We start from the raw sequence: 27,303 nt of genomic DNA, 5'->3' as shown, positions 1-27,303 counted from the left end.
ATCTTACCTTTGGCCACAAGATTCTATTGTATCATTGGTGCAAGCAAATACGGAGCAGATCCTTGATCCACCGGAAACTATCCGGTCATACGTTCGCACGCCACTGAATGCCGCAGCTCTATATCTATATTTCTGAAATAAAGAGACATTTTGAGTTTATTGTGGGAATCTAATTTTTATTTATTTTTTTGTGCGAAAAATAAATTTCTAACTTTTTACCTAAAACTTCATCTAAATCCATCTAAATGGTTAGTGGTGTTTCCGAGAAATCGATTATAGTATAATATTAATATGTTACTATAATATAATTACTTATCTAATGTTATTATGTAAGTGTTCAAACGATATCAGTAAACTGTAATAAAACGTGGCCGCTAAACTTCTCGGGACTCCAATATTTTATTGTAAACCTATTAAAACTTAACTAAATCTAGTGCCGTTAGGTATGACAGGAATTCAACGTCCAGAAATTACCAAAATGATCAGGGGGCACGGCAGTGCCCCCGCCAAGACGAGCCAAACGGCGGCCGGGGCGCTACGTACCTTTTTCTCGAAGTGTTTCGCCGTATTTTCGACCCGTCATTACTTCGGTCTGGATGACGCTAGAAAACTGAAATTTTCAGTATAAGGTGTCCTCAGCAAATTTACCAAATATACCAAGTATCAAATATCTAGCTTTTATGGTTACAGATTTATTGATACCTAAAATACGCCGTTTTCGTCCCTCACTGATGATCATCACTATTCAAAGTCTGTAATTCTAGGGTACTTCCCGAAGTCCTAGAAGGCTGAAATTTGGTATGTAGACTAGAAATTGCATACAAACTACAGGAAAATTGAGAAATTGGAATTTCCCCCCCTCTTCGCCTCTTATGAGAAAAGCAAATCTGTAAATTCTGTTGCTAGAATGCTGATATTTTCAGGATAAGATGTCGTTGGCAGACTTATTAAACGCACTGAGTATCAATTGTCTAGCTTTTATAGTTTCAGATTTATTGACAGTCAAACTTCTAGTCTGTAATTCTAGGGCACTTCCCGAAGTCCTAGAAGACTGAAATTTGGTATGTAGACTAGAAATTGCATACAAACTACAGGAAAATTAAGACTTTGGAAATTCCCCCCCTCTACGCCTCTTATGAGAAAAGCAAATCTATAAATTCTGTCGCTAGAATGCTGATATTTTCAGGATAAGATGTCCTTGGCAGACTTATTAAACGCACTGAGTATCAATTGTCTAGCTTTTATAGTTTCAGATTTATTGACAGTCAAACTTCTAGTCTGTAATTCTAGGGCACTTCCCAAAGTCCTAGAAGACTGAAATTTGGTATGTAGACTATAAATTGCATACAAACTACAGGAAAATTAAGACTTTGGAATTTCCCCCCCTCTACGCCTCTTATGAGAAAAGCAAATCTGTAAATTCTATTGCTAGAATGCTGATATTTTCAGGATAAGATGTCGTTGGCAGACTTATTAAACGCACTGAGTATCAATTGTCTAGCTTTTATAGTTTCAGATTTATTGACAGTCAAACTTCTAGTCTGTAATTCTAGGGCACTTCCCGAAGTCCTAGAAGACTGAAATTTGGTATGTAGACTAGAAATTGCATACAAACTACAGGAAAATTAAGACTTTGGAAATTCCCCCCCTCTACGCCTCTTATGAGAAAAGCAAATCTATAAATTATATCGCTAGAATGCTGATATTTTCAGGATAAGATGTCTTTGGCAGATTCATTAAACGCACTGAGTATCAATTGTCTAGCTTTTATAGTTTAAGATTTATCGACATTCAAAACCTCTAGTCACAAATTCTAGGGTACTTTCTGAAGTTCTAGAAGACTGAAATTTGGCATTAAGTAGGAATTTCAACAATTATAAACAACAGATAAATTAAGAAATCGGGTCCCCCTTCATCCCCTCGTATATGAGATGCATATCTGTAAAATCTGTTGCTCGAATTCTAAAGTTTTCAGGATAAGATGTCCGTGGCAGATTTATCAAACGTACCAAGTATCTGTGTTTCCTGAAGTCCTAAAATACTGAAATTTGGTATATCTGCTTCAAAATTGAGTTGCAAGATTCCACCCGAACAAACATATTTACATACGAGTACATTGCAAGTTGAATAAAAGCTTTTAAAAAAAGAGGTAACGATAGAGAGTGGGCCATGAAAATGATGTACCTACAAAAAATTTTTTTTTTTTTTAAATTTTAATTGAAAATATTACAATAAAACTTAAAGCTAGCCTTATCTAATTACTGTACAAATCATGCCCGCGTGGAATGGTGCCAAGAATACTGGCTGCATTTCCGCGTTGGACAGCCAGGCTGATCCGTTGCGCAAAAAATGAGCCAGCCCTTCTGTCACCCGATGAGGCTATTAAACGCGGTGAAATGTCTCGTAAAAATTTCTTTGCACTAAGACTCCATGGCCCCAGGGTCTCCACGGCAAACGGAACAAAAATGTAACTCTCAATAAGAGAGGCATACTTGCGCCGCTTGCCGTTTTCAGCCATTTCTGCTGCGGCTCCCGGTCTTGATACTGTCTCCCTGATATGACACGGGGCCAATGTGTCAACGCACGTTGCGTCCCACATTAGCGCCCGTCCCCGTTCCCAGGGAACCAGCGTCAATCCATCAGGTCTCTTGCCATCATCCCGACTAATCCCTGCCGGCTCAATGAGCGCAGGAACGTCTATGGTGGCAAGAGCCCTTTTGATCGTGTCGTTAAGAGAGCCATGCCTAAATAGCCTACCAGCGCTCCTTTGGCAAGAGAGTCCGTGAATTCCAAATTTATCAACCTCTTTTCCACACGGACATCTGTGCTGATGGCACAGCGGTGTTCCCAATCTGAGACCTAGAGCCACACGAAAACTTTCATTATCTAAAAGGGTGCCGAGATTTTTGGATGGCAAGGCATGAAGCCAATACCCAGATTCCTTTTCCGATAATGCTAGGAGCCTGGCTTGATCTCTGTCACTTGTAAGATTTTGCAGCAAATTTGAATGTGTCAGCTGAACCAATGGCAAATCCCAAAGTTTTTGTGTAGAACGTTCCTTTGGAATATCGACATTGGGACATCTGACCTTCCAACTCTCTAGGGCCTCTGTGGCATAGGTCAATGATATTGAATTTGATTTGAGAATTTGAGAGCTAAGCTCTCTTATACTATGCACAGAGGACAGAAAAGCTGGAAGAGCTACACTGGAAATTTTCCTCACGCCGATGCCACCGTACTTGACCGGTAAAGTAGCTTGGTTCCAGGAGTGCTCATCAAAAGTTAAATTTAGAATTTGTTCTAGTGTACTTTTAAGGGTGGTATCCATATTATCGAGTAGTCCAGGAAATTTCCAAATTGGGCTCGCGCGAAGGATATAAATTAATTTAGGTACGAAAAGGCAATATTTTAGGATCGAAAATGCAATGTGAGAATTTAGAGCGCCCAATTTGTCGGTATTAGCCGAAAATGTTCTAATTTTTTGATCCAAAAGTGGTTGTATGGATTCATTATAAAGAGGAGCACCAAGGAGGCAAAGTGAATGTTTATCGAGTATCTTAATGCTAGGGGTAATTTCGTTAAATAAATCAGAGGCCAATCGTATTCTATCTTGCGACAGTTTTTCTGTGAAAAACAATTCGCATTTCGAAAAATTTAGTTCTAAACCAATTTTGCCAAACTGTTGCTTAATATGGTTAAGATCTTTTAGAACGTCATCCACGTTGCCCCCAATGGTTCCATCATCAAGATACCATATGTTAAATTTAGATGTTAAATTTGAAATATGGTTATGGATCCCTAAGCTGAACAGGGCCGGACCTAAAGGATCCCCCTGCTGAACGCCTACAGAAGACTTAATATCGCTATCTCCAAAAAATAATTTTGAAGCTGAGCTGTAACATTGCCAGACATATGGATAAATTTCAGGAAGTTGCGTTGAGACTTCGGTCAGCAAAGTTGCCCTGTCCAAAGAATTAAAGGCATTCTTTACATCTACTTTCAGCAGTACCTCAACCTCGCCATTCGCTAAGAATGTACGAGCCGAATGAACTGCTGCTTCACAACCTCCTTTACTGCCGAATCCAACTTGAATAGGTTGGAATTTATCCTTTAGGGTAGAGACTATGTGTTTACACGCTAATTTTGACGCCAAACGGCGAAACGTACAACCAACAGCGATGGGACGGATGCCGCCATCTTTCTTATTAAAAGCACAAAGCCTCGCACCATAAAGGAATGGTAAAAAGGATGAATTTACCTCGCCAGATAACATGAGATTACAAAGTCTGGTAATGTCGCTCAGTAGCGCCCTGCCGGCGTCCCCAGCAGTAACTCCCACAAGATCCTTAAGATGTTGTGGCGTTATGCCGTCCATGCCGCCAGCAGAGCCACTAGAAAACGACATTATCGCAGCGTAAGTATCTTCGTCCTTTATCTGTAAGTGAGAAGTGTTAGAAGGTGGGTCTGGCAGCAAAGAATCGATATTTGGTAAAGGATGCTTTTCACGTAAAGCTTCTAGCGTTATATCATTGAATGGAGCTAGTGTATCATTAGAAAACAAAATGCGGGCAGCGTTTTTAAGATCCCCATCCATAACTTTGTTTTCCACAATTTTCTTCAAATTATAATTTTGTGTACGAAAAGAGCAGTCAGGAATTGGAAAAACGCGATTAGCCAAACTATTTTTTTTTAATTTACTACATAACGACCCGCTTTCTGTTTTATTTACATAGAAATGTCTGTATGCGAAAAAAAAGAGGTTTTGCCAATCCAAAAGTGAATTTGATAGTACATTTTGGATAGTATGCGATAAGGATCTAGCTAACGATATCCTAGCTCCTCGGGGAATGCGTTTTACTAATGGGATATTTTGACTATATTTGGATAATACAATTTCAAATGGTACCTGGTTATCGCTTCCTGATTGGGTTTGATCGCACATTAAATTTGGGCATGTAAGAGGCCGTGTAGGCGGTCCGTGACAACGTGCGATGTGAATATTAAGGCCTTTGCGACCCTTAAACCGCCTGCCATCGCTACAGTGGGAGCATTCTAGGTATTCACCTTGAGAAGCACTGGGGTTCATACTTCAAAACACGTAAAAAGAAAAACACTAAAACACTACACAATAGCGTCTATAAGCGCGCGGAGCCCCGACTGCGGCAACCAGGAAGCCCGCAGAGCAGGCGCTGCCCGTTGAGGCCCCTGAAACAAAAAGTGCTGTTAGTATCGCATATCAAAGGTGAAAATAATACCACGGGGTATTTCGCGAATAAGAGCCAATTTGATGCCAATATTACTCCAAAATAACCGCGCCAAATATTAAATAAATAAAAATTTTGAAACGAGACAATTTTTCTCATTGACATCTCATTGACTTTTCAAAAAATAGATCCAAAAAAATCTAGGGCACCTGCCAAAAAGAAATGAAATCCCACCAAAAACATTTCATGTAAAAAGGTAGCCAAGACTCACAAGTTCATAATGTTTTCACTGTTAAAAAGTTATGAGATCTCTAGTAGAGCCAAGCCCCTAGCTGAGCTTAGATTTGTGCTGGCCATGGGACCTATCCCAAGTCCAAAGTAATATAGCTCTTAAATGTTCTTGACTGTATCAAATTTATAACAATAAATAACAAATCACTCTACTTACAAGCTCTGATTCTACAAACCCTATATCTTGGTAAAAAAAGTACGGCTTGGCCGTTTACAGTTCGTGGATTTTTTATCTGAAATGACATCTAAGCCCGGAATTGCTTCTGCGACCATCACGAAGTACAATACAAATTAGTAATTGTCGAACAAACTATTCCTTAAGGCTTTAAAATATGTTATGTCATGTAATAGTTTTACGAACATTAAACGGCCAAGCCGTCCTTTTTTTACCAAGATGTAGGGTTTGTAGAATCAGAGCTTGTAAGTAGAGTGATTTGTTATTTATTTATTGCCTCCATGTGAATACCGCTAAGAATCTGACACCTTGTACCTGTGATACAATCGACGTAGTTGACAAGCACACCTATCTTGGGCTTGTCATCGACAGTCGACTTAACTGGACAGACCACGTTAACCATGTGTGTGAAAGGCTTAGAGGGATATTAGCAAAATTTTCGCTAATAAAATCTAAAATACCATACAAAACTCTCTTATTACTGTACATTTCTTTGGCTGAATCGGTTATATCATATGGGTTGTCAAGCTACGGAAGAACATACAAAACTCACCTTGATAAAATATTCGCACTTCAAATACGGATCCTAAAGCAAATAGTTCCAAATAAAATCAAATTAGCTCATAAAGATGATTATCGTAAACTATTTGCTTTCTGCAAAATAATACCAGTACATGAAAAAACAGAACTGACATTATTACTTGAGCAATATTTTAATGAAAACTTAAGAAAAGTGCAGACCCCATATTCAGCCCGAAGAATTGACAACCCTAAACTCTTATTACCTAAATATAACAACTTATATGGAAAAAGAAGATTGAATTACGTCATACCTTACTTAATTAATCAGCTCCCTAAGTCATTAACCGACGTAATAAATCAAAAAAATATAAAAGTTAAATTAAAGGATTAATCAATTTTCAACTATTAATTTATTATCAACTAAATTAATTATCAACAAATTATAATATCGAAGTATAATAATTAAACTGTATATTCTACAGTCTAATTATTGCACCTATTTAATTTTGTAAATAACGTGCCAGTAATATCGAAATATTGAATTGATAAATAAGTATCCACTTGTTACTACAACCTACACTTACTAATAATAGTAATATCTTAATTCACTAATAATACTAACAACTAAACTTACCTATAATACTTATAATAATACTAACAACTTAACTTACTACTAACATATAATAATATCAATCATATATTTAGCATCATATTTGATAGTTACATTACTTGCACTAAACATTGCACTTACACAAAACAAAATCATCCTGTACCAAAGTTATAAATCACACACGAAGTAGTGTTAGTAAGATATCATATTACATGAAGTAGTGTGAGTGAGCGTCGACTGGTTTTACCACGTCTTACGCTATTCGCACCATCCTACCTACCAACTTTTTTTTTTTTATCTACCTACATATATTTAGAATTCTTATTGATAACCCATATTTAGCCTAATGTTGTTAGTTTATAAGTTTAGTAGTAAGTACTAGTAGAAATTGTTATACTAGATTAAATTATTGTTACGTGCACTACACATTGTCGACGACAGGTGTGCGGAAAAACTGATAAAGTTTATGAATACACCTGTTTTGTAAAATTTGTAAAAATTTGTTCTTAAATAAATAAATTATTATTATTATTATTATTATTATTATTATATTGTTATAAATTTGATACAGTCAAGAACATTTAAGAGCTATATTACTTTGGACTTGGGATAGGTCCCATGGCCAGCACAAATCTAAGCTCAGCTAGGGGCTTGGCTCTACTAGAGATCTCATAACTTTTTAACAGTGAAAACATTATGAACTTGTGAGTCTTGGCTACCTTTTTACATGAATACTATTATTCTAAATCACCAAATAGAGTTTCATAAGCAAGTAAAGGTGATGGACGCATAAAGTTAGTGGGTAGACCACCATCTTTATGATCAACCTATCGCAAGCCCATACTGAACACAGATCTCCTGTCAGAATGACCTTCTCATTTAGGCCTAGTTTAGGCCATAATCCGCCAAGCTGGCCAAGTGCAGATTGGCAGACTTCACACACCTTTGAGAACGTTATGGAGAACTTTGAGGCATGCAGGTTTCCATACGGGTGTTAAAGCAAGTGATATCTCCGAAAGGTTAGAAGTACGTGCCCGGTATCTGAGCGCCCGTATAGAAAGCGGACGCTTTAACCACTAAGTTATTAGAAGTTATATTTACTTAATTAATTCTTGTTTTTTTTTTTCTTTAGTATCTAACTATGTATTAACTTATAACTTGTAATTTACTTAACTAATCACTCAGACAAATTATTATAATTATTACTTTCGAGAAAATCTGTAATTAGCCATATTTATCGATGTAATAAGTATTAAGACTCTTATTAGTATTACTTCGCTGTAGATTTTCCTTCTATAAAAAAAAAAAAAAAGTTAAAACACACGATAACAGTTTACAAATATTGGAAAAACCTTTACCTGAACTGCGTTTCCCTCACTAAACTTCACATGAAAGATACAAATGACGTCCTTGTTTATAAGCGTAAAGTCATGCTGAGTTCCCGGAGCCAATAACCTTGTTGTATGGAGTAACAATGACTGGTCAATTGTCAGGTGAAGACTGTCTTGGTCTGAAGGCTCGTTATATAGAGGGCCCTGAACGGCACCAACAACCTAAAATGAAAATATAATCTTCTTTCTCAATTATTTATCTGACTTGTCTATCTCTGCCCTAAATCCGTATTGTAATTGCTTTAAATATCCCAATACTAATGTAAAAGTGTGGATGTTTGGATGTTTGTTACTCAATCACGCAAAAACGGCTGAACAGATTTGGATGTTGGAATGGAGATAGATTATAGCCTGGATTAACACATACTTAGGCTACTTTTTATCCCGGAATGTCAAAGAGTTCCCGTGGGATTTTGAAAAATGTAAATCCACGCGGACGAAGTCGCGGGCATCAGCTAGTATTAAATAAAATGGTTAAGGTCGATAAGATGAATATAATATTCAATAGGTGCACCAGCGCAGTATTGACTAGGTTTCTTACATCCAAAATTTTCAATTTAAGAAGTTTGAATTGTACTCGTAAATTGATTTGATTCGTGGTCGAAGTCGTTTGATTGACTAATAAATATTATTAAAGCAGTTTGATATTACCTACCCGTCCAGGAACTTTAGGTACACTGGCAACAAGTAGCCTAGTAGTAGGAATGCCAGTCATTATGCTAACTAATGCTCCAGATTTGCCAGAGTAAATGCCAGAACCTGAACGAAAAAAATAATCATAAATTTTTTGCATACTTTTTTTATAACTATTGAAAATGTTACATTTAAACTTTAAGCCTTTTCTGATTACTGTTTAAATAATGCACACCTGGAATAGTGCTAAGAATACGTGTTGCATTTTCCCGCTGGACAGCCAGGCTGATCCTTTGTACAAAAAATGAGCCAGCCTTTCTGTCGCCAGATGAGGCGAAATACATACTAATTTTGTTGAATTTTGTCTGCATTAGGTATAATACTCGTACTCACCTGCCCTTCCCATTCCAACGTCATTTGCTCCAGCCGCCAAGAAATTAACGTTCATAGTAAAGGCATATGCCTCCTGGATTGATACGGCTGGGGATAAATAAGTATAAGTACTATTAGATGACGTAATAATATTATAATAAAACTATCACAAAGCTGTTACAAATAGGCTTGAGCGAAATTGTAGGTTCGTAAGAAAAACAATCATTTTCCGGCAAATAGAAAAGCGTTGAATTGACTCATTTTAAACAGGCACAATAACAAAAGTACAAAACATTCCTCAATTTATTTAAGTACTAACCAGATAAATACGGCATCTCGGAATACCACTTAACAGGGAAGATGATATCAGTGATATTGTGCTTCTGAACCATTTGAATTGCTGGAACTTGAAACAATAGGTCGAAAGAGATAAAGTGACCAAAGGTAACACCAAAGTCAGTTTCAAATATTCCTAAGTCCGGCGAAACGGCCCGAGTCCGTGTGGATTCTCCAAACAAATTAATTTTGCGATACCTGAAATTTAAAAAAATATAAAACATAACACATAAGTATATTTTTGTAGTATTTTAAGCCCCAACCCAAAAAGAGGGGTGTTATAAGTTTGACGTGTGTATCAGTCTGTGGCATCGTAGCTCCTAAACTAATGAACCGATTTTAATTTAGTTTTTTTTTTGTTTGAAAGGTGGCTTGATCGAGAGTGTTCTTAGTATAATCCAAGAAAATCGGTTCAGCCGTTTGAAAGTTATCAGCTCTTTTCTAGTTACTTAACCTTCACTTGTCGGGGGTGTTATAAATTTTTAATTTACACTTGTGTAGATTGAGTTGACATCAAATTATGTTTAAACCCTGTGTATTCGTTATAGATCTTTACCTATTGATAACTGCGCCTGTTCGGTCAAATACTACATTGGTGTTAAAAATATAAACCCTTGGTTCCGGGCAGTTTTCCCCGGCAACATCCCCGCTGGTACAATCCAACAACTCTTCCAGATTAATCACTACATATATTTCATTCTCCATTGCCGCTGATGATATGGACACCAGTAACTGAAAGCAAAATATCTAGATTAAAACGTTGCTATCTTAAATTATTATTATTTAATTAAACTTATGAGTGCCTATAGTATGGAACTAAGAATCAGCTTAGCTTATTTAGTATCCATTTGTTCTATTGTAATATGAATAGATAGTACCTCTACCTACTAGATGCATTTGCACGCAGATTTTAGTTGTGCTAAAATGAGTCAACCTTTTGATGCCAGAAGAGGCCATTCACCGCGGTGTGATACCTCGCAAAAAGGCTCCATGACACCAGGATCACCAGTAAGCAGTTGGGATAAATACATAACTCTCAATGAAGGAGGCTCATTAATGCGCCCACGTACAGGATACAGTCATTGTTTATAATAATAATTATTATTATAAAACGAATCCAAGGTGCTGGAATGGCGACCTCGCACCGGAAAGTGTCGCGTTGGAAGACCCCCCATTAGATGGACGGATGACATCAGGCGAGTCGCAGGGAGCCGCTGGATTCAGGCGGCGCAAGACCGTGGCGTGTGGAAGTCCCTACAAGAGACCTATGTCCAGCAGTGGACGTCTATCGATTGTTGTTGATGATGATGATAAAAAGAACGTTCAAAAATAACCTTTCCTGTAACGTATTGATAAGCAACTTAAGTAATATAAAGACATCAGAACCTTATCGTAAAGTGTTGGTGCGAGAGCTGGTATCGGGTAGTCTTTTAGCGTGCCGTTGAGAGGAACTACAACAGGGTGTGATAATGTCAGTGTTAACTCAGGAAACACGATGATATCGGCATTCTGAAACAAATACCTTAATTATAATATATTTACTATGTTTTATATAATTAGATATAAATATAGAAGACTGTGATGTCCGCGACTTCATCCGTTGGATTAAAGTGTTTTTTATAATTCCGTGGGGACTCTTTGATTTTCCGGGATGCAAGGTATCTTTGTATCTACTAAAATGTTATAATATATAAATCGGTTAAACGAATGGGCCTTTAAGAATCCCGTCGTAACAACTTTGTGGGCATCATCAGTAATTATAATTAAATAGCTGATGCCCGCAGCTTCGCCCGCGTTGATTTAGGTTTTAGTATAGTTGATTTAGTATAGACTACGAAAGTTAAAAAACAAAAATCTGTTGAAGAGGAGATAAAAAATGCTTACCTGTACAGCAGCATCTTGTATTAATTGAACATAATTTTTCAAATTGATGGTCGAGTTTGCATTCTCCAGGTATTCGACCACAGCTCCCACATAGTTTGTATCATCAGGCGTGGATTTCTGTTTATAAGTTCAATGTAAAACGAACAACATCGTTAATTATAACTTCTTACTTGAAACCAAAGCCAAGCAACAATAATAAAAAACTTTCGAATGATGTCACTTAGGTGCACAGAGAGTGCTTAGGTGTTAAAAACACTTTAGGTAGGTACTATTCTTTTCCTTGAAGCCAAACAATTTGAAGTGGGCATGAACAACTTGGGTTTCTTTTTACCTAGTTTTCAGTAAGGGTCCCTTGTCTAAAGAGTTCTAAGCTCACTGTCTGTCTGTCTGTCCGTCCATTTGTTTGTGTCCCGTGTCCGAGGTGCTTAAACCGATTTTCAAGCGCTATAACATTATAGCGTTTTGCCATTGCGTTTTGCTTTTAATAAGCCTTGTTGTGTTGCATTTATCTTGTTATTTATTTAGATACATTGTGTGGCGGTACGGAATTCTCTGCTCGCGAATCCGATTTGTACGTACTTGTCCAATTTTTGGTATAACTAGAAAATACAATTACATTTTCTTTTGCCATAGTTTTATCAGTATATGGAATTTTATCGACTACTGATAAATCCTCATCATAAAGCCATAAAACTGTTTTGTGACAGTTTACAAAATTATCTTTGTAAACCTGACCAATTTATCTTTAGTGCTAAAATAATAATAAAAGTTGCTACTTAGGTACTTAATTACTCAAAAAATTCAAAAGACGTCTGCGATTAGGCTGTGACTGCTCACCAAATGATTTAAGATCAGCAACTTTCCCTTTTTTAGGGTACCTCAAAAGGAAAAACGGAATCCTTACATCACTTTGTTATATGTCTGTCTGTCTGTCTGTCCGTCAGTCCGTCCGTCAGTCCGTCCGTCCGTTCGTCAGTCCGTCCGTCAGTCAGTCCGTCCGTCCGTCTGTCTGTTAAGAAAACCTATAGGGTAGTTCCAGTTGACCTAGAATCATGAATCATGAAATTTGGCAGGTAGGAGGTCTTTTAGCACAAGTAAAGGAATAAATCTGAAAACCGTGAATTTGTGGTTACATAATTAAAATGTGTTTTAATTTTTAAAGTAAGATTACTATACCAAGTGGGGTATTATATAAAAGGGCTTTACTTGTACATTCTAAAACAGATTTTATTTTTATTTTTAAGCATAATAGTTTTGGATTTATCGTACAAAATGTCGGAAAAAAACGCAGCGACAGTGAAATGCTAGAAAATGATTTTAGTAATTTTTATAGCCAGAATTAGCCAGTTGAAGTGGCAGTGGGCAGGCCACGTGTGCTGTGGAACCGATGGCCCCTGAGGTAGACGTTTTCTGAAGTGGAGACCGCGTATCAGCAAGCGCAGTGTGGGACGACCTCCAACCCGCTGGACTGACGACCTTAAGAAGGTAGCGCGAAGTGAGTGGATGAGGAAGGCGGAGGATCGTGTGTAGTGGTACGCTCTTGGGAAGGCCTATATATATGTCCAGCATTGGATGCAGACAGGCTGATTGATTGATTGAATTTTTATAATCAAGGCTTCACTAATATCAACTTTTGGCACGCGAGCTAATGATTTAATGTTTTCGGTCATCCTCTCCCTAGTACATACTCGTACTTCGTTCTTCAACATTAGAAGGCACAACAGATAGCTTTCAGAACATTTAATATCTTTCTCTTCTTTTTATTCTTCCTAAATGGTGAGATTTGTTTGAACAAACTAATCTAACATTTAAAACATTTAATTTAATAATAATATATGTATATAGCAAATTTACATTTGAGTAAGAGGATATACATACACGCCCTCCCGTGCAAAGCTGAAGAGTAAGTAATAAACTACTAATAAAATAAAATATACAACCTGTGCTGAAAATCCAAATAGACTCAAACTTAAAAACAAATAAAAACTCTTCATTACACTTGATCATAGAATCTTTAAACACGTATATATTTTCAGTATCCTCGACAAGAACTGGCACCACCCCATTGTAAAAAAATATAGGCAATATACACGTATTAGTATTAATTTTATGGTGGGTAATTCGATATTGCAAATTTTTATTTCCTACTAACTGATACCCGTGACTTCATTCGCGTAAAAAAATTGATGTGTAAGATGATAGGAATTTTTGTGAAAAGGGTTATTATGGAAAAGAATCTAGGACAGTGTCCTACTGTAGGGTATTGAATTTATTGACTAGGTGTTGAACTTTGGACCTAGATGCCTATTTTTAACCCCCGACCCAAAAAGAGGGGTTTTATAAGTTTGACGTGTGTATCTGTGTATCTGTCTATGGCATCGTAGCTCCTAAACTAATGAACCGATTTTAATTTAATTTTTTTTTTGTTGAAAGGTGGCTTGATCGAGAGTGTTCTTAGCTATAATCCAAGAAAATCGGTTCGGCCGTTTGAAAGTTATCCGCTCTTTTCTAGTTATTACTGTAACCTTCACTTGTCGGGGGTATAAATTGTTAATTTATACTTGTTCAAACAGTTTTCGTAAAGAAAGGCACCGGCCGCGTCCATCGGCTCCTCTTTACTCTGCCGATGTGTGTTGCACCTCGTTCCACCACATTTTTTGTAGGACATAATTATTATGCCTTACTGAACTCGGATTAGCGCATATAATTTTAAGTTTAGACTACAGAACCAATAACAAATTGTTCGTACTGTAATAAAACATACTTACCTACACACTTCTATATGTTAGGTATAACCACTAGGTAAGTATTCGCCACCAGGTGTCCAATAAGATTTATTAAGTGTTGCAAAAAAACGTGCGATTTGTTGTTATTGTTGTAGTTGCATGTTCTTAGGCATTGAAAGACGAATAAAACTGCTCTTTACAGAATTCGCAAATATTTTGCAATTTTTATTACATAGGTAACTAATGTGATGATTTTTACAGTCTTAAAAGAGCTAGAGTACAAAAGAGTAATACTAATAAATGGAGTCGATGCACACCGGACGAATCAGAATCAGGATCTTCGGGAGCCGGAGTCGTATTTCCGTTGTTATCAGTAGTTTCTTCCTCGTCTGTCGTATATTCTCTGCCAAAAACTGCAAAACTGTACAAATCAGCGACCGAAATCCTCAAATTAAATGAGCAAACTGTTAAGGCATTAAGGATTTGTCGCTCTTCAAAATTATAGAAGTCAGGTCTCAAAGGCATAAGGCTTGTGTCTAAAGTGACAGGAAAATATACTGTCTTCTTTGCTGACAGAGCCTCGTCTGTCTCCGGGATGGGCACGCCTGCGTTGATGACCAAAGTTTCAAAAACAGCCGTGGAGTTCGGCGAATATTGAGGGAATCTGTAAAATAAATAAATAAAATACCTCTATTGTTTCATTTTGATCCTTATCTTATCTAGCAGAAAATTAAATTAAATAAGAAAAGGAATCAAAGTAGGTTAAAATGCATATTAATATTGTAAATGTATGTCTGTGTGTGTGTGTGTATGTTTTTACTCCTTCACGCAAAAACTACCAGACCGATTTGGTTGAAATTTGGAATGGAGATGGATAATATCCTGGATTTGGCTGAAATTTGGAATGGAGATAGATAATATCCTGGATTAGGACATAGGCTACGTTTTATCCCGGAAAATCAAAGAGTTCCCACGGGATTTCGAAAAATCTAAATCCACGCGGGCGAAGTCGCGGGCATCGGCTGGTTGTATCTAAATTTTAGAAACGTTTTGATAAAAATCTAGTCATCTATCTACCCAATTTTACCTACCTTTGACCACAAGATTGGAGAGTATCGTTCGTGCAGGCAAACACGGAGCAAACCCTTATGCCACCTGTTGTGAACCCGCTATATGTCCGCACACCACTGAACGCTCCAGCTCTGTACCTGTAAGTCTGAAATACATGTAAATAAATTTTAGGTACACCGTCTTTGGACTTCTTGATGATGCCCGCAACTTGGTCCGCAGTTTTGGTTTTTCAAAAATCCCATGAGGACTCATTGATTTAACGGGATAAAAAATAGCTTGTCGTTCCCTGCTGATGCAAGCTATCTCTGTACCCATCTAGCAGATAGATTCACTTTCATATTTTATAATTATATATATTTAGATCATTAAATATATTTACTGTGGATGGACTTATTAAATCAAGGTGCGAGTACCTTCAAGTTACCACTGTAGCATAACTCAAACAACGAGCGATGCCAGTGGGGCTGACGTGGTGGCATCGCACGATGATTTGTAATACAAAGGATTGCACGTAGCCAGTCATAATGCTGAACGGCACCAACGCGCACATTGCTTTGTGAACTTTTTCATACAACAAATCCTTGTAGGAAAACTACGCGTTGCCGTCGCGTCGCGCCGCTTCTCGGTACACCACAGTATATAGCCCGGTTTTGCTCATTATATACAGACTTTGTCACTTCTGGATCACAAGATATTACGTATCTGGATAAAGTGGCTTTCTAATGGTGAAGGAATTATTAAAATCGATTCAGTAGTTTCAGAGTTTATCGATTACAAACAAACAAACCTTTTCTCTTTATAATATTAAGTATGTACTACTTACAAAATAATTGTGGTTTAAGTATTAGACTACGCGCACAAGTTGCATTCCTTTGATATCTGTTTGATATTGATTATTATCACTGAGATTGTGTGCGGAATTTATAATTAATCAAAAGGAGCCCACAAATCCAACAAAATATTTTACCTAAAGTAAGTAAGTAAAAAATAAATTGCTGTACTAAAACTTTATTATGTACGTTAGTAACAATCTCTAATATTTAATTATGAGTATCTTAGAATATTTTATATTATACATAATGGTAGATTCAGATGTAAGTACTTATTCAAAAAAAAAATTATTAATAACTGGCTGACGCCACGGCTTCGCTGACGTAGATTTTGTGAAAATTATTTCGTAATCAGGATCTACGCGCAAAATCACATTTCTAGTCTCAGGTGTTTATTGATAAGTAGGTAAGTCCAATTTCTCATTTCATATACTAGATTATTCAAAGATTATTTATAATTCGTCATCTATCAGAGAACTCCTGTCCTTTTCAGGATTGTATATAATATTTTCAATTTCAATGTATTTCTCGATGTCTTCTTTAGAAAAGTCCTTCAGTATTTTTCCGTCTCTATTAAACACTCTACCCCATATTCCAAACGAAATAATCTCAGTTTGGGGTGACTTGATTTTATTCGTTATTTCTACGGGTCCGTCGTTTTCATTTGAATTTTTTTCATAATCCTTTGTTTCTAATGGATCTTCCTTGTAAGTGAAATTCGCAGGATTAAGTGGAAACATATTATTTCTTAGAGATATCGGGAAAAATTCAATATCATTGCATTTTAATGTAGTATTGTAATGCCGGTGATATGCCATTTTTATTTGGAGTTCTTGAATTTCTACGACATCTTCATCGGACCTGCAAACATACAATATTGTAACACTGTACAGTGTTTTAAACTATGTGAATAGAGAAAGATATGTCTACAATATAGTAGTAGTTACAATAATAATATTTATCTATATACTTACTAATAAATAAAATTGGAGTGTCTGTCTGTAATTTCGAAATAACTACCGCATATTAAGGTCATATGGTTATTTGTACGATACTATAACTGAATCACACGTTTTTAAAATTTTTGTCTGTCTGTCTGTCTGTCTGTTTGAAAAGGCTAATCTTGGGAACGGCTGAACCGATTTTGACGGGATTTTCACAGACAAGTAGAGAATTGACCAGGGAGTAACATAGGCTACCTTTTTAACCGACTTTCAAAAAGGGAGTTGTGTTTTTCTACCTATGTACACCGAAATCTCCGAGATTTCTGAACCGATTTGCGTCATTTCTTTTTTAATCGATAGAGGAACTTTGCGACATTATTTCATAAAAAGTCCAACTCCTCAATCCTGATGCTGCAGGGGATCTGACCAATCCACGCGGGCGAAGCTGCGGGCATCAGCTAGTAGAATAGAATAGAATAGAATAGATTTTTATTCAAATAAACTTTTACAAGTGCTTTTGAATCGTCAAATAATTTACCACTGGTTCGGAATGCCGTTCCTACCGAGTTCCTAGTGTAACCTATATGTAATATTACGTCCAATAAGAATCTAATTCGAAGAGCCATCACGTCTCTTAGTATTATTACAATATTTTGTATCTTGGAGGAAATATTAACTTATTGTAATATATGTATATCCATTTCGTTTTTAAGTTATTACATGTATAGATTATACAGGTTGTAACCAGAACGCTAGCAAAAACTTAGCGTTATTATTATAACACAATCCAATGCCAATAATAATAAATTTCAATCTTATTATAAAAAATTTCAATCTTATTGTACCAACTTTCTTGCAAATAAATTATCTTATCTTATCTTAACCATTAGCCTTATCTTGTAGTTTTAGTGATTTAGTATTTTTTCAAACCCGCATTGGATAGCGTGCAAAGCTCGGGTTACCCCTCCTACGACGCGGCGTTGACTTCGAGTGGCCTATTAATGGAACGTTCGTTGACTTCTAGCGTCAGTCAGATGTTTTATTGAGAATTTTCAAAAATACATTTTTTTTATTTTTTCGTGTTTTTTTGTGGTATCTTATCAGTAATCATCAGTACTATTACCGGTCTTTGTATTTGCTAGCGTTCTGGTCACATCCTGTAGAGTATAAAAATAAATGTTTTGTTCTATATCTCTTAAATAAAATTACTTTGTAATCACCTATAAACACAACTCTTAACATCTTCTGTCTTACAAGCAGCTAGCAGACAGCCCACAGTGCCTGCATCGCGTTTAACGTATACGTTGACACCATCGTGGGCGAAAGCTCTATAAAAGGGTGCCTGAAACACAAAAAAAAAACTTCAAACTTGGGATCTCTTAAAAAAAATTCTACCTGTATCAGACCTGGCCGCAAAAGGAACATTTGTTAAGTAAATATATATTTTTTAGGTCATAAAGATGTATAGTTTGATTTTCTTGGCAAGTTTTGTGGTCTTGAAAAAACTTTTCCGTCATCATTTTTTTTTGTAGGTATGGTATTTAAAAACATTTTTTCTTAAACATAATATCATATTATAAAATAATATAAAATAAAATAGTAAGTGTTACATTATCTCCAGAGATTAATTTTGATAGCTAGGTACCTAAAGTATTTCTCATCGAGCTTCTTATAAAGTCGTATCTACATATAAAAAACTTAAATAATACAAAACATAAAAGTCTTTACTTACCTTTTATGTTAGAGATGACTTTAAATTTTAATCAACAAGGTATTATTATAAATCACTAGGTAAACCATACACTACGTGTTAAGTATATCAACTATTGTTAGAAAATATTAAATAGGTACATATAATATAATATCCGTGCAAGCATCAATTTATGAATTACCCAAATTGAAAAAGGAGTTAGGTACAAACGTGCAAGTTTATATTAATGCTGTATAAATAAATAATAATAAATTCCCATAAGAAATCCCAGTAAGAATTTTCAGTTAATTTTAGTGCTCCTAAACAGTTTTTTACCTTTTACTTGTATTTAAGCAAACAACTATTTACACCAATAAAAATTTGCATCGTATAAGCGTAGATTGATTACGCATGCGGCGTAAATATTGTCGCCGCAATAATTTTCGCAACAATACGCATTTACCGCAATTTTTTACTGGTGTGGACGCGGCTAGGATTTACAAGGAACCAAAATTTTGCTATAATCCTCCAAACAAAATCCCAATGCAAAAATCCCAATTGGGATTTGTGTGGTGCTGCGTGGTGGTGGTCCGTGTGGCTTGCTTGGTGGCTCGCTTTTCCTGCATGTTTATCAGTGGGAGGGCGGGCGGTGCATATCGCATGCTGCATGTTGTACCATACAGATTTCTTTGGTTTGGCGGATTATATCAAAATAAGCTTTTGGTTCCTTGTATATCATGGACTTCCGCAAAATATTGCCTGCTTCTATACTACATGCGGCTAGGATTATTCGTCTAATAATAAAAACGAATGAAGCGACACGCGATATGTAAAAAATAATTCACAAGGATGTAAAAATCTTACATTGCTTCCGCTTCTCTCACTCAGTCGTACTCGGAAGTAGCATGATACATCGTTGTCGGTGAGAATAAACTGTTGATTTCCTGGCGTCAACAATCTGGTTGTATGAGAAACCAGTGATGGGTCAGTTAGGAGGTACAGGTTGTCTTGCTCTGTGGGACTGTTATATATAGGTCCCGGGACTGTTTCGTTTACCTAAAAAGAGGTTAATATTAATGAGTACGACGACGACGAAAATAGTGATGGCCACATTTTTGCGCTGAACAGCTAGACTGATTCTTTGCGCAAAGAGTGAGTCTAAGTTTTTTTACTGTAAAGCCAATCTTTGTCAATGTATCTTTTTAAAATAATATTTTAACTTACAGATTTGTATTACGTGTAATAATAAAATTAATCATGCATTTTCCAAATACATATGTACCTACTCGTAGTTTGTTACGATTTACAAAAACTAGTTATAAATTCATAAGTTTCAATAATTTTTACCTGTCCAGGTACCTTAGGTACCCTGGCAACGAGCAATTTAGTTGTAGAAACGCCTGGTATTATGCTTACTAGTGCACCAGCTTTACCAGAGTAAATTCCTGAACCTGAAAAAATATTACATTGCATACATAATGTTTATCAGTTAAGTTCAATGAAGTTCCACGGATAAGGATTTTTGTTTCGTACTCCTTAGAATTAGGTATGGAATAACCTTCCACCGATCGCCTCCCGTTTCTCATATCCCTTATTAATAAAGGTAAGTACCTCTTCATTGTATCTCATATCAAGAGTGACTCTCCAACTTCCGTGCAAGCGTCTTAGTCACAATACATCATACCATCAACTATGATTGCAGCGAAGCACTAGTAGCCTTTTATATTAATTTTTTTTTAAATATTGAGTTTGAACTTACCTGCACTTCCAACTCGAACGTTGTTAGCTCCGGCTCCTAAGAAATTCACGTTCATTGAAAATGCATAAGCCTCTTGAATCTGAACAGCTGTTGGATAATAAATTGAAAGTTTAGATTTACTTAATGGTAGTTTATACAATATGTGACTAACTTTGTTGATTCTGAAATGCCTAAACCTACTTATATGAATTTTAACATTACCTACTTATAGGAACTAGTCCTTCTGAATCAACTGGTCTTGACGAAAGTTTACGCAGACAGCGTGCGTCTAATGTAAGACGTAAAGAATTAACTTTAGGAGATACTTAATAATTCTAGGGATAGAGTACATAACCGATTAACCGACTTCCAAAAAGGAGGAGGTTCTTAATTCGTCAGAATCTTTTTTTTTCTTAATTACTTACATCTTATTGCGTTTTCAGTTTATCGACTCTGCCTTCACTTCAATAAAAAATATTGATTTTGTCGATACGATCTCGATGTCCTGATTACATAAATCAATTTTTACTTTGATTGTGAATTGAAACTATTGAAATTATTTTATATATTATATTAGATTTTTTTTTTTAACGCTTGCTTTTTTTTAAAATTATTATATTAGAATTGAAATTGATGAAACTCACCGGTCAAATACGGCAATTCTGAGAACCACATAGTTGAAAAGACAATATCAGTAATATTATACTTCTGAACTATTTGGATTGCTGGCACTTGGAACATCAGGTCGAAGCAGATAAAGTGACCGAACTTTACGCCGAAATCAGTCTCAAATATTCCTAAATCCGACAGAGAGCCTGGCTTTCGCGTGGATTCACCAAATAAGTTTATTTTACGGTACCTGAAATAAAAGATTTACTGTTAGGCAAACATTGTAATGTAAAGGCTGAAACAAAGAGAACCACGACGGAAACGTTGGACATGTTTCCTTTGGCAAGTCTGGTTTTTATAATTCAATCTGGGTAAGTTGTTTCGAGACTGTATGGTTAGGTACTTACTAGTTTGCACATTTCATGCGGGTTGCGGAACAGTATAACATATGGTACTTTTCCATCTGATCACTTAATTTTAATAAAATTGACATTCAGTGGGAACTGCTTACAGACGTATAGAAAAAATTAGGAGTTGTTAGGACTATGGAAAATAAAAATTCTTGCCTGTCAATAACCGCGCCGCCCCTATCCAATACAACATTTGTGTTGTAGAGATAAACTTTTTGTTCTGGGCAGCTCTCGCCAGCGACGTCTCCGCTGGTGCAATCCACTATCTCTTCCACATTAACCACCACATAGATTTGATTTTCCTTCGCTGCTGACGATATTGAGACTAGAACCTGAAAAGGAAAAATCACATCGAAATAATAAAACGGATCGTGAACTACGTGAACTACCTTATTCCCGCGACTTAGCGGGGGGGTTGGGTTTACCTATTGCATAGATAAACATGAATGTGTAATATTATTGCAACAGGTGCATACATGTGATGACAAACAAGACAGACAAAAAACACTGTTTTACTAAAAAACACTGACTCTACTTCCTCTGATTTATCAATACAGTTAACAGTTACAAAAAAATCTCGATAGCAGCTCATCTCATTTGCTCATCGTCATGACATTTGCTCAAAAAATTCTTTATCGGGTAAAGAGAAAAATATATACATAGCTAGCTATACCTCGTCATAAAGGTTTGGTTGCAAAGCTGGTACGGGGTAGTCCTTCAGCAATCCATTGATAGGTACCACAACGTGATCACGTACTGTGAGTGTCATCTCGGGAAACACGACGATGTCGGCATTCTGCAACCACATAGGCAGGTTTGAAGTCACATTTAGGAAGACAGGAGAACTTAAAAGGCCTCGTCTAACAGAGAAAAGAAGGATAATATGGAGACTTGTACTACGTTGCTCCAGTGCGGATAAGATAGCCTAAACCCCAAACAAGATACCCCAAAATTTCAACTTATATATTGTAGGCTTTTGTAATGTAGGCACTTACAAGCGTCTGATGAATACAATATACATTTTTTTAAATTCATTATAGACAAGTGCTTGACCACAATCACACCTGATTAAAAGTGATGATGTGGCCTAAGATGAGTCGCGTTTACCTAGAAGATGCCTATTCACTCTTTTTTTATTTACCGCATTGCAATTAGTAGGAAACACAGATTGCGGAAGAGTGTTCTAAACCTTATCCATGCATATGAGAAATGATGGCACAAAACGTTTTGTGGATGTAGATGGAATGTCGACGACATAAGGATGGATAGTCACCTGGCAATAAAGGGTACCAACAAATCAAGAGAGAAACGGCATCTTCTGGACAGTACGTCCTCAGGCCGTAACATCACAGTGTGCAACCAAGCGCTAATACATAAGTAGATTTTTTTTAAGACCTAGACAATTTCGCTATGCTAGACTTCATAGCTTGTTGTAAAATAAAGAAAAGTAAACTTTACATAAATAGAATTACCTCTTTAGCAGCATCTCGTATCAATTGAACATAGTTTTGCAAATTAAGGCTTGAGTTCGCTCGCACCTCGTATTCTACTACAGCTGCCACGTAACTGGTATCGTCAAAGGTAGATTTCTGTTGAAAATAGGACCATGTAATTTTAAGAAAAACCGTGATAGCCTAGATTTAGAAAGCAAATAAATAAATAGCCTAGTGGTTAGAACGTCCGCCACCTATTTGGAGGTCGAGGGTACGATTCCGGACATCAGGATAGTCAAACGCATCAAACTGTTCAGAGTTGCATAGTTTTATATACTCGTAGTGGACTTTCGTAGAGACACGAACGTAGAGTTTTAAATGTTCGGGCTAAAAAAAATATTATTAGCATTACATTATTATGAGGTAGGCACAACCTTTGCATGCAAAAGCGTAATAATATGCCAAGGGAAAATCATCAATTTTTTTTTAAATCTTTTAACCACATCGTAACACGATACAAAAAGAGGTCCTACTTGAAATAAAAACATATTCTAGGTATACTAATTCAGGTAACAAATTCTTTTGAATCTCTTACGAAGCAAAGCACTAGATAAGAGTACTACTTTCGTAACTTCGCACACTCTAACTCTACTCGAGTGCTCTAACTCTACGAGTGTACTGTGTAGATATATGTCGTCAGAATAGTCACAGCAAGCCGCAGTAAATCGCTGTCAATAAACAAGTGACATCTAAACAAGTGTAAATTAAAAATTTATAACACCCCCGACAAGTGAAGGTAACAGTAACTAGAAAAAAGCTGATAACTTTCAAACGGCTGAACCGATTTTCTTGGATGATGGCTAAGAACACTCTCGATCAAGCCACCTTTCAAACAAAAAAAAAAACTAAATTAAAATCGGTTCATTCGTTTAGGCGCTACGATGCCACAGACAGATACACAGATACACACGTCAAACTTATAACACCCCTCTTTTTGGGTCAGGGGTTAAAAATAGGTACGCGAATGAATAATGTTGAAGCCTGGCCTAGTCAATGCGTAGCAGTTGGAAAAGTTTGTTAGTTAGAAAACAGAACACGGAAACAGATGCTTATCTCCTTCTGACGTGGAAGAATTTGTGAACTGACCTCACCCAGTATGTATTATCTAAGCTTAGGTATATATCTATACTATTAGTAACTACAATACGTCAACATGCAGATGAACATAAAGGTATTTTTAGAATTTGCAATTGTTTCAACAATCCTATAATCTGTCCTACTTTTAGCTTAGCTATGCGCTAACGCTAAGCAAGTAGCTACCAACAAGTTTATGTAGGTGCTAGCTGATGCTTGTGACTTCGTTCCCGTGGGAACTCATTGATTTTCCGTTTTTGATAAAAGTAGCCCATGTATTTATTCTGAGTATAATCTATCTCCATTTCAGATATCATGTAGAAATACTTACCTAAATCTTTCTACGTCTTAAATAATTTATGGAACTAATTAGTACAGTTTTATGTTATTTGTAGGTAAATACCTACCGAACAATTTCAGTGTCACAAAATGTGACAGGTGGCTTAAAACGGTTTTAAGTTTACGTTAGTATACGGTTGTACCTACTTAATTACTATTTTATGGTTTAATGGCAGTGTAGATAGATAAGTAATCTAATTTATATGACGCTTAAAAGGATTAATTCAATAAACTTAATACCCCGATTAATTTCTAATTCTTAGTAATTTGTACATGTTTTTAGGGTTCCGTACCTCAAAAGGAAAACTGAATCCTATCATCACTTTGTTGTCTGTCTGTCGTGTCTGTCAAGAAATTTATAGGGTACTTCCCGTTGACCTAGAATCATGAAATTTGGCAGGTAGGTAGGTATTATAGTACAAGTACAGGAATAAATCTGAAAACCGCGAATTTGTGGTTACATCATTAAAAAAATATTTAAATGTGTTTCTATTTTCGAAGTAAGATAACTATACCAAGTGGGGTATCATATGAAAGGGCTTTACCTGTACATTCTAAAACAGATTTTTATTTATTTTTATGTATAAATAGTTTTTGATTTATCGTGCAAAATGTTGGAAAAAATACCCGAGCACGGAACCCTCAGTGCGCGAGTCTGACTCGCACTTGGCCGGTTTTTGTTTAATTCATAAGCTAACACTTGGCTGCAATCAGACGTGCTGGTAAATGTACCTAATAGTAGCGCGCTGGCTGGCCTAGACTAGAAGCATGTTAGTCATGCAAATTGCAGAGTGCAGAGTCAGCTTAGCAATTTAGTACGGAATGCAACTTTTATATTCTACGACATTCATGTTTTATTTGTAATAAGTAGGTACTTAGTATAATAATTGATAAATAATCAAAATAGGTACATAATGAGTTTAATAAAACATGGGTACACCGAAATTGATAATTAGTAAAATGAGTCGCTAATAGGTAAGTAGTTGATAAGGATAGCTTTACGTTTTATTGCTATATCTTCAATAAAAAAGGTACTAGTTTTTTTTTAAATCTTTATTTTATGCCGGGGTTTAAATGTACTAGTTTTTCATGATATAATAATTATAATATACTAGCTGACCCGAGAGACGTTGTCCTATGAATATTGAATTCGAATTGGGATAATTAATAAAAAAATATTAAAAAGAAGTGTTTATTATTGTAATGCTTTAGGATGTACAACATTCACATTTACATTTTGGGCCAGTAGTTTGACTAACAGTAAACGCAAATAAAAACACTCGTCTTGGCTGGGATCATTGGCTGGGATGGACTGTGTAAAGGCGTCCTAATAGTGCATCGGTGGAAAATATTTTGAAGGTAACTTGGAACTGGCTGTTCTTGTTTCAATCGTTGAAATTTCTTTAGCTAAGCAGTGTTCTAGCAAAGTCATTATTCTGGCACATTTCAAAGAAGCTGGTCAATGTCGTGGATGGCGGCCTCTCAACTCGTTGTAATGTTTTCCGTTGTAAAGTACATACACTCTTTGACCATTTTCTTTTTGATGATTTGACCAATAAATCTATGCTTCGCGTTTTACAAAACACTAGGTGTGTAGTGTACACACCTAAAGTGTGTAGAGCAGGATAGAGCAGGAGAGCTGAGTTTGTTGTGGGCTCTGCTCAGACTTGGGTGCGTTTGGAACCCTCGTAGCTTTAGTTTTAAGTTTCGTAATTAATTATCACCACTATATCGTAAAAATTTAACAATTTCGACCATCAAAAAGAGTACAATTGTACCTACTTTGAATAAATGATTTTGACTTTGACTTTGACTTTGATAAAACTGCTTGATCGGGGAGTCGCGGTGCTCAGATTCGAAATTATTTAGATCACAACTCGGTACTTTACAGTTTCCATAAATTTTAAAATGACGGTAACATACCTACTTTAAAAAACTGATTCTTTTGTACTTATTTGTTCAATCAAACAAAAAGACAACAAATAACAAGTGTAAATTAAAAATTTATAACACCCCCGACGATCCAAAGTATTTGAGTTTTCCAAAACATCATTTTCAAATAAATAATTATGTATTTAGGCAACGTCCATTTTGACAGCTTGACATTTGTCTATTGACATAATATTATGAACCTAACGGTTATCTAACCTTCTTTTCTACAAGAAAACTAGAAAATAGCTGATAACTCTTAAACGGCTGAACCGATTTTTTTAGATTATAGCTAAGAACACTCTCGATCAAGCCACCTTTCAAACAAAAAAAAACTAAATTAAAATCGGTTCATTCGTTTAGGCGCTACGATGCCACAGACAGATACACAGATACACAGATACACAGATACACAGATACACAGATACACAGATACACAGATACACAGACACACAGATACACAGATACACACGTCAAACTTATAACACCCCTCTTTTTGGGTCGGGGGTTAAAAATTACTTATGTCAAACTAATTCGCGGAAAGCGTGCGATATAAATTGTAATCATTAAGTATTAAAATATACTAGTAAATACAATACCTGTGATGAAAATCCAAATAAACACAACAATATACACAAACTATGACGCGCCATTGGACTTTGAACGTGAACACGAAAAACACGTATTGCTCTCCACTGTCTTGGACAGTAACTGGCACCCTATACGGCTCTACTACAGGAAAATATTACAGGATAGTATTGATAATGTTTGTTTCCGTTTTCTTTAAGATAACGGACGTTTGTCATGTGTGTGTCGTACGTCACCACAATCTGCAATGATATCTGTTGCTAATTTTAGATTTCTGGAAAACATTTTCTTTACCTTTACAAGTGTTTTTCGTTAACTGCAACGCGTACCTTTCTATCTACTATACCTACTTACGTATCTACTTTTTAATTTTTCACTTATATTTATAAAGTTTATAAAGCTTCCGAGTTCCGACATTTTGTTTGTTATCTTCAGTGGTTCCAC

At 36.1% G+C, this 27,303-nt stretch overlaps 2 protein-coding genes across 4 annotated transcripts; both read right to left on the bottom strand.

Annotated features, from left to right (window-relative positions):
• Positions 1-3: 3 nt before the first annotated feature.
• On the bottom strand, positions 4-13,529 carry LOC123871437 (vanin-like protein 1). The gene is made up of 9 exons (XM_045915249.1): positions 13,359-13,529; positions 11,419-11,535; positions 10,921-11,043; positions 10,091-10,266; positions 9,518-9,732; positions 9,220-9,306; positions 8,849-8,952; positions 8,161-8,355; positions 4-132 (listed from the first exon to the last, which is right to left on the bottom strand). Exons 1-9 carry the CDS (start codon positions 13,410-13,412, stop codon positions 4-6), a joined length of 1,200 nt encoding a protein of 399 aa, XP_045771205.1. The 5' UTR covers positions 13,413-13,529.
• Positions 13,530-14,343: 814 nt separating this feature from the next.
• Positions 14,344-27,012, bottom strand: LOC123871439 (vanin-like protein 2). Of its 3 annotated transcripts, none has more exons than XM_045915253.1 (10): positions 26,871-27,012; positions 22,909-23,025; positions 22,110-22,232; positions 21,593-21,768; positions 21,062-21,276; positions 20,439-20,525; positions 20,027-20,130; positions 19,544-19,735; positions 15,236-15,360; positions 14,344-14,808 (listed from the first exon to the last, which is right to left on the bottom strand). In XM_045915253.1, the coding sequence occupies exons 1-10, from the start codon at positions 26,922-26,924 to the stop codon at positions 14,400-14,402; spliced, it is 1,602 nt and encodes a 533-aa protein (XP_045771209.1). In that variant the 5' UTR covers positions 26,925-27,012; the 3' UTR covers positions 14,344-14,399. The 3 variants fall into 3 exon arrangements, with proteins under 3 accessions (XP_045771209.1, XP_045771211.1, XP_045771210.1); XM_045915254.1 differs by lacking the exons at positions 14,344-14,808; positions 15,236-15,360 and adding exons at positions 16,325-16,906; positions 18,210-18,331; XM_045915255.1 differs by lacking the exon at positions 14,344-14,808 and having other exon boundaries at positions 15,232-15,360.
• Positions 27,013-27,303: the final 291 nt, after the last annotated feature.

This window comes from Maniola jurtina, chromosome 13 (assembly GCF_905333055.1).
Source record: "Maniola jurtina chromosome 13, ilManJurt1.1, whole genome shotgun sequence".
NCBI lineage: Eukaryota > Metazoa > Arthropoda > Insecta > Lepidoptera > Nymphalidae > Maniola > Maniola jurtina.
Note: the sequence above shows the minus strand (reverse complement) of the source record. Positions and strands in the feature narration are given on the sequence as shown.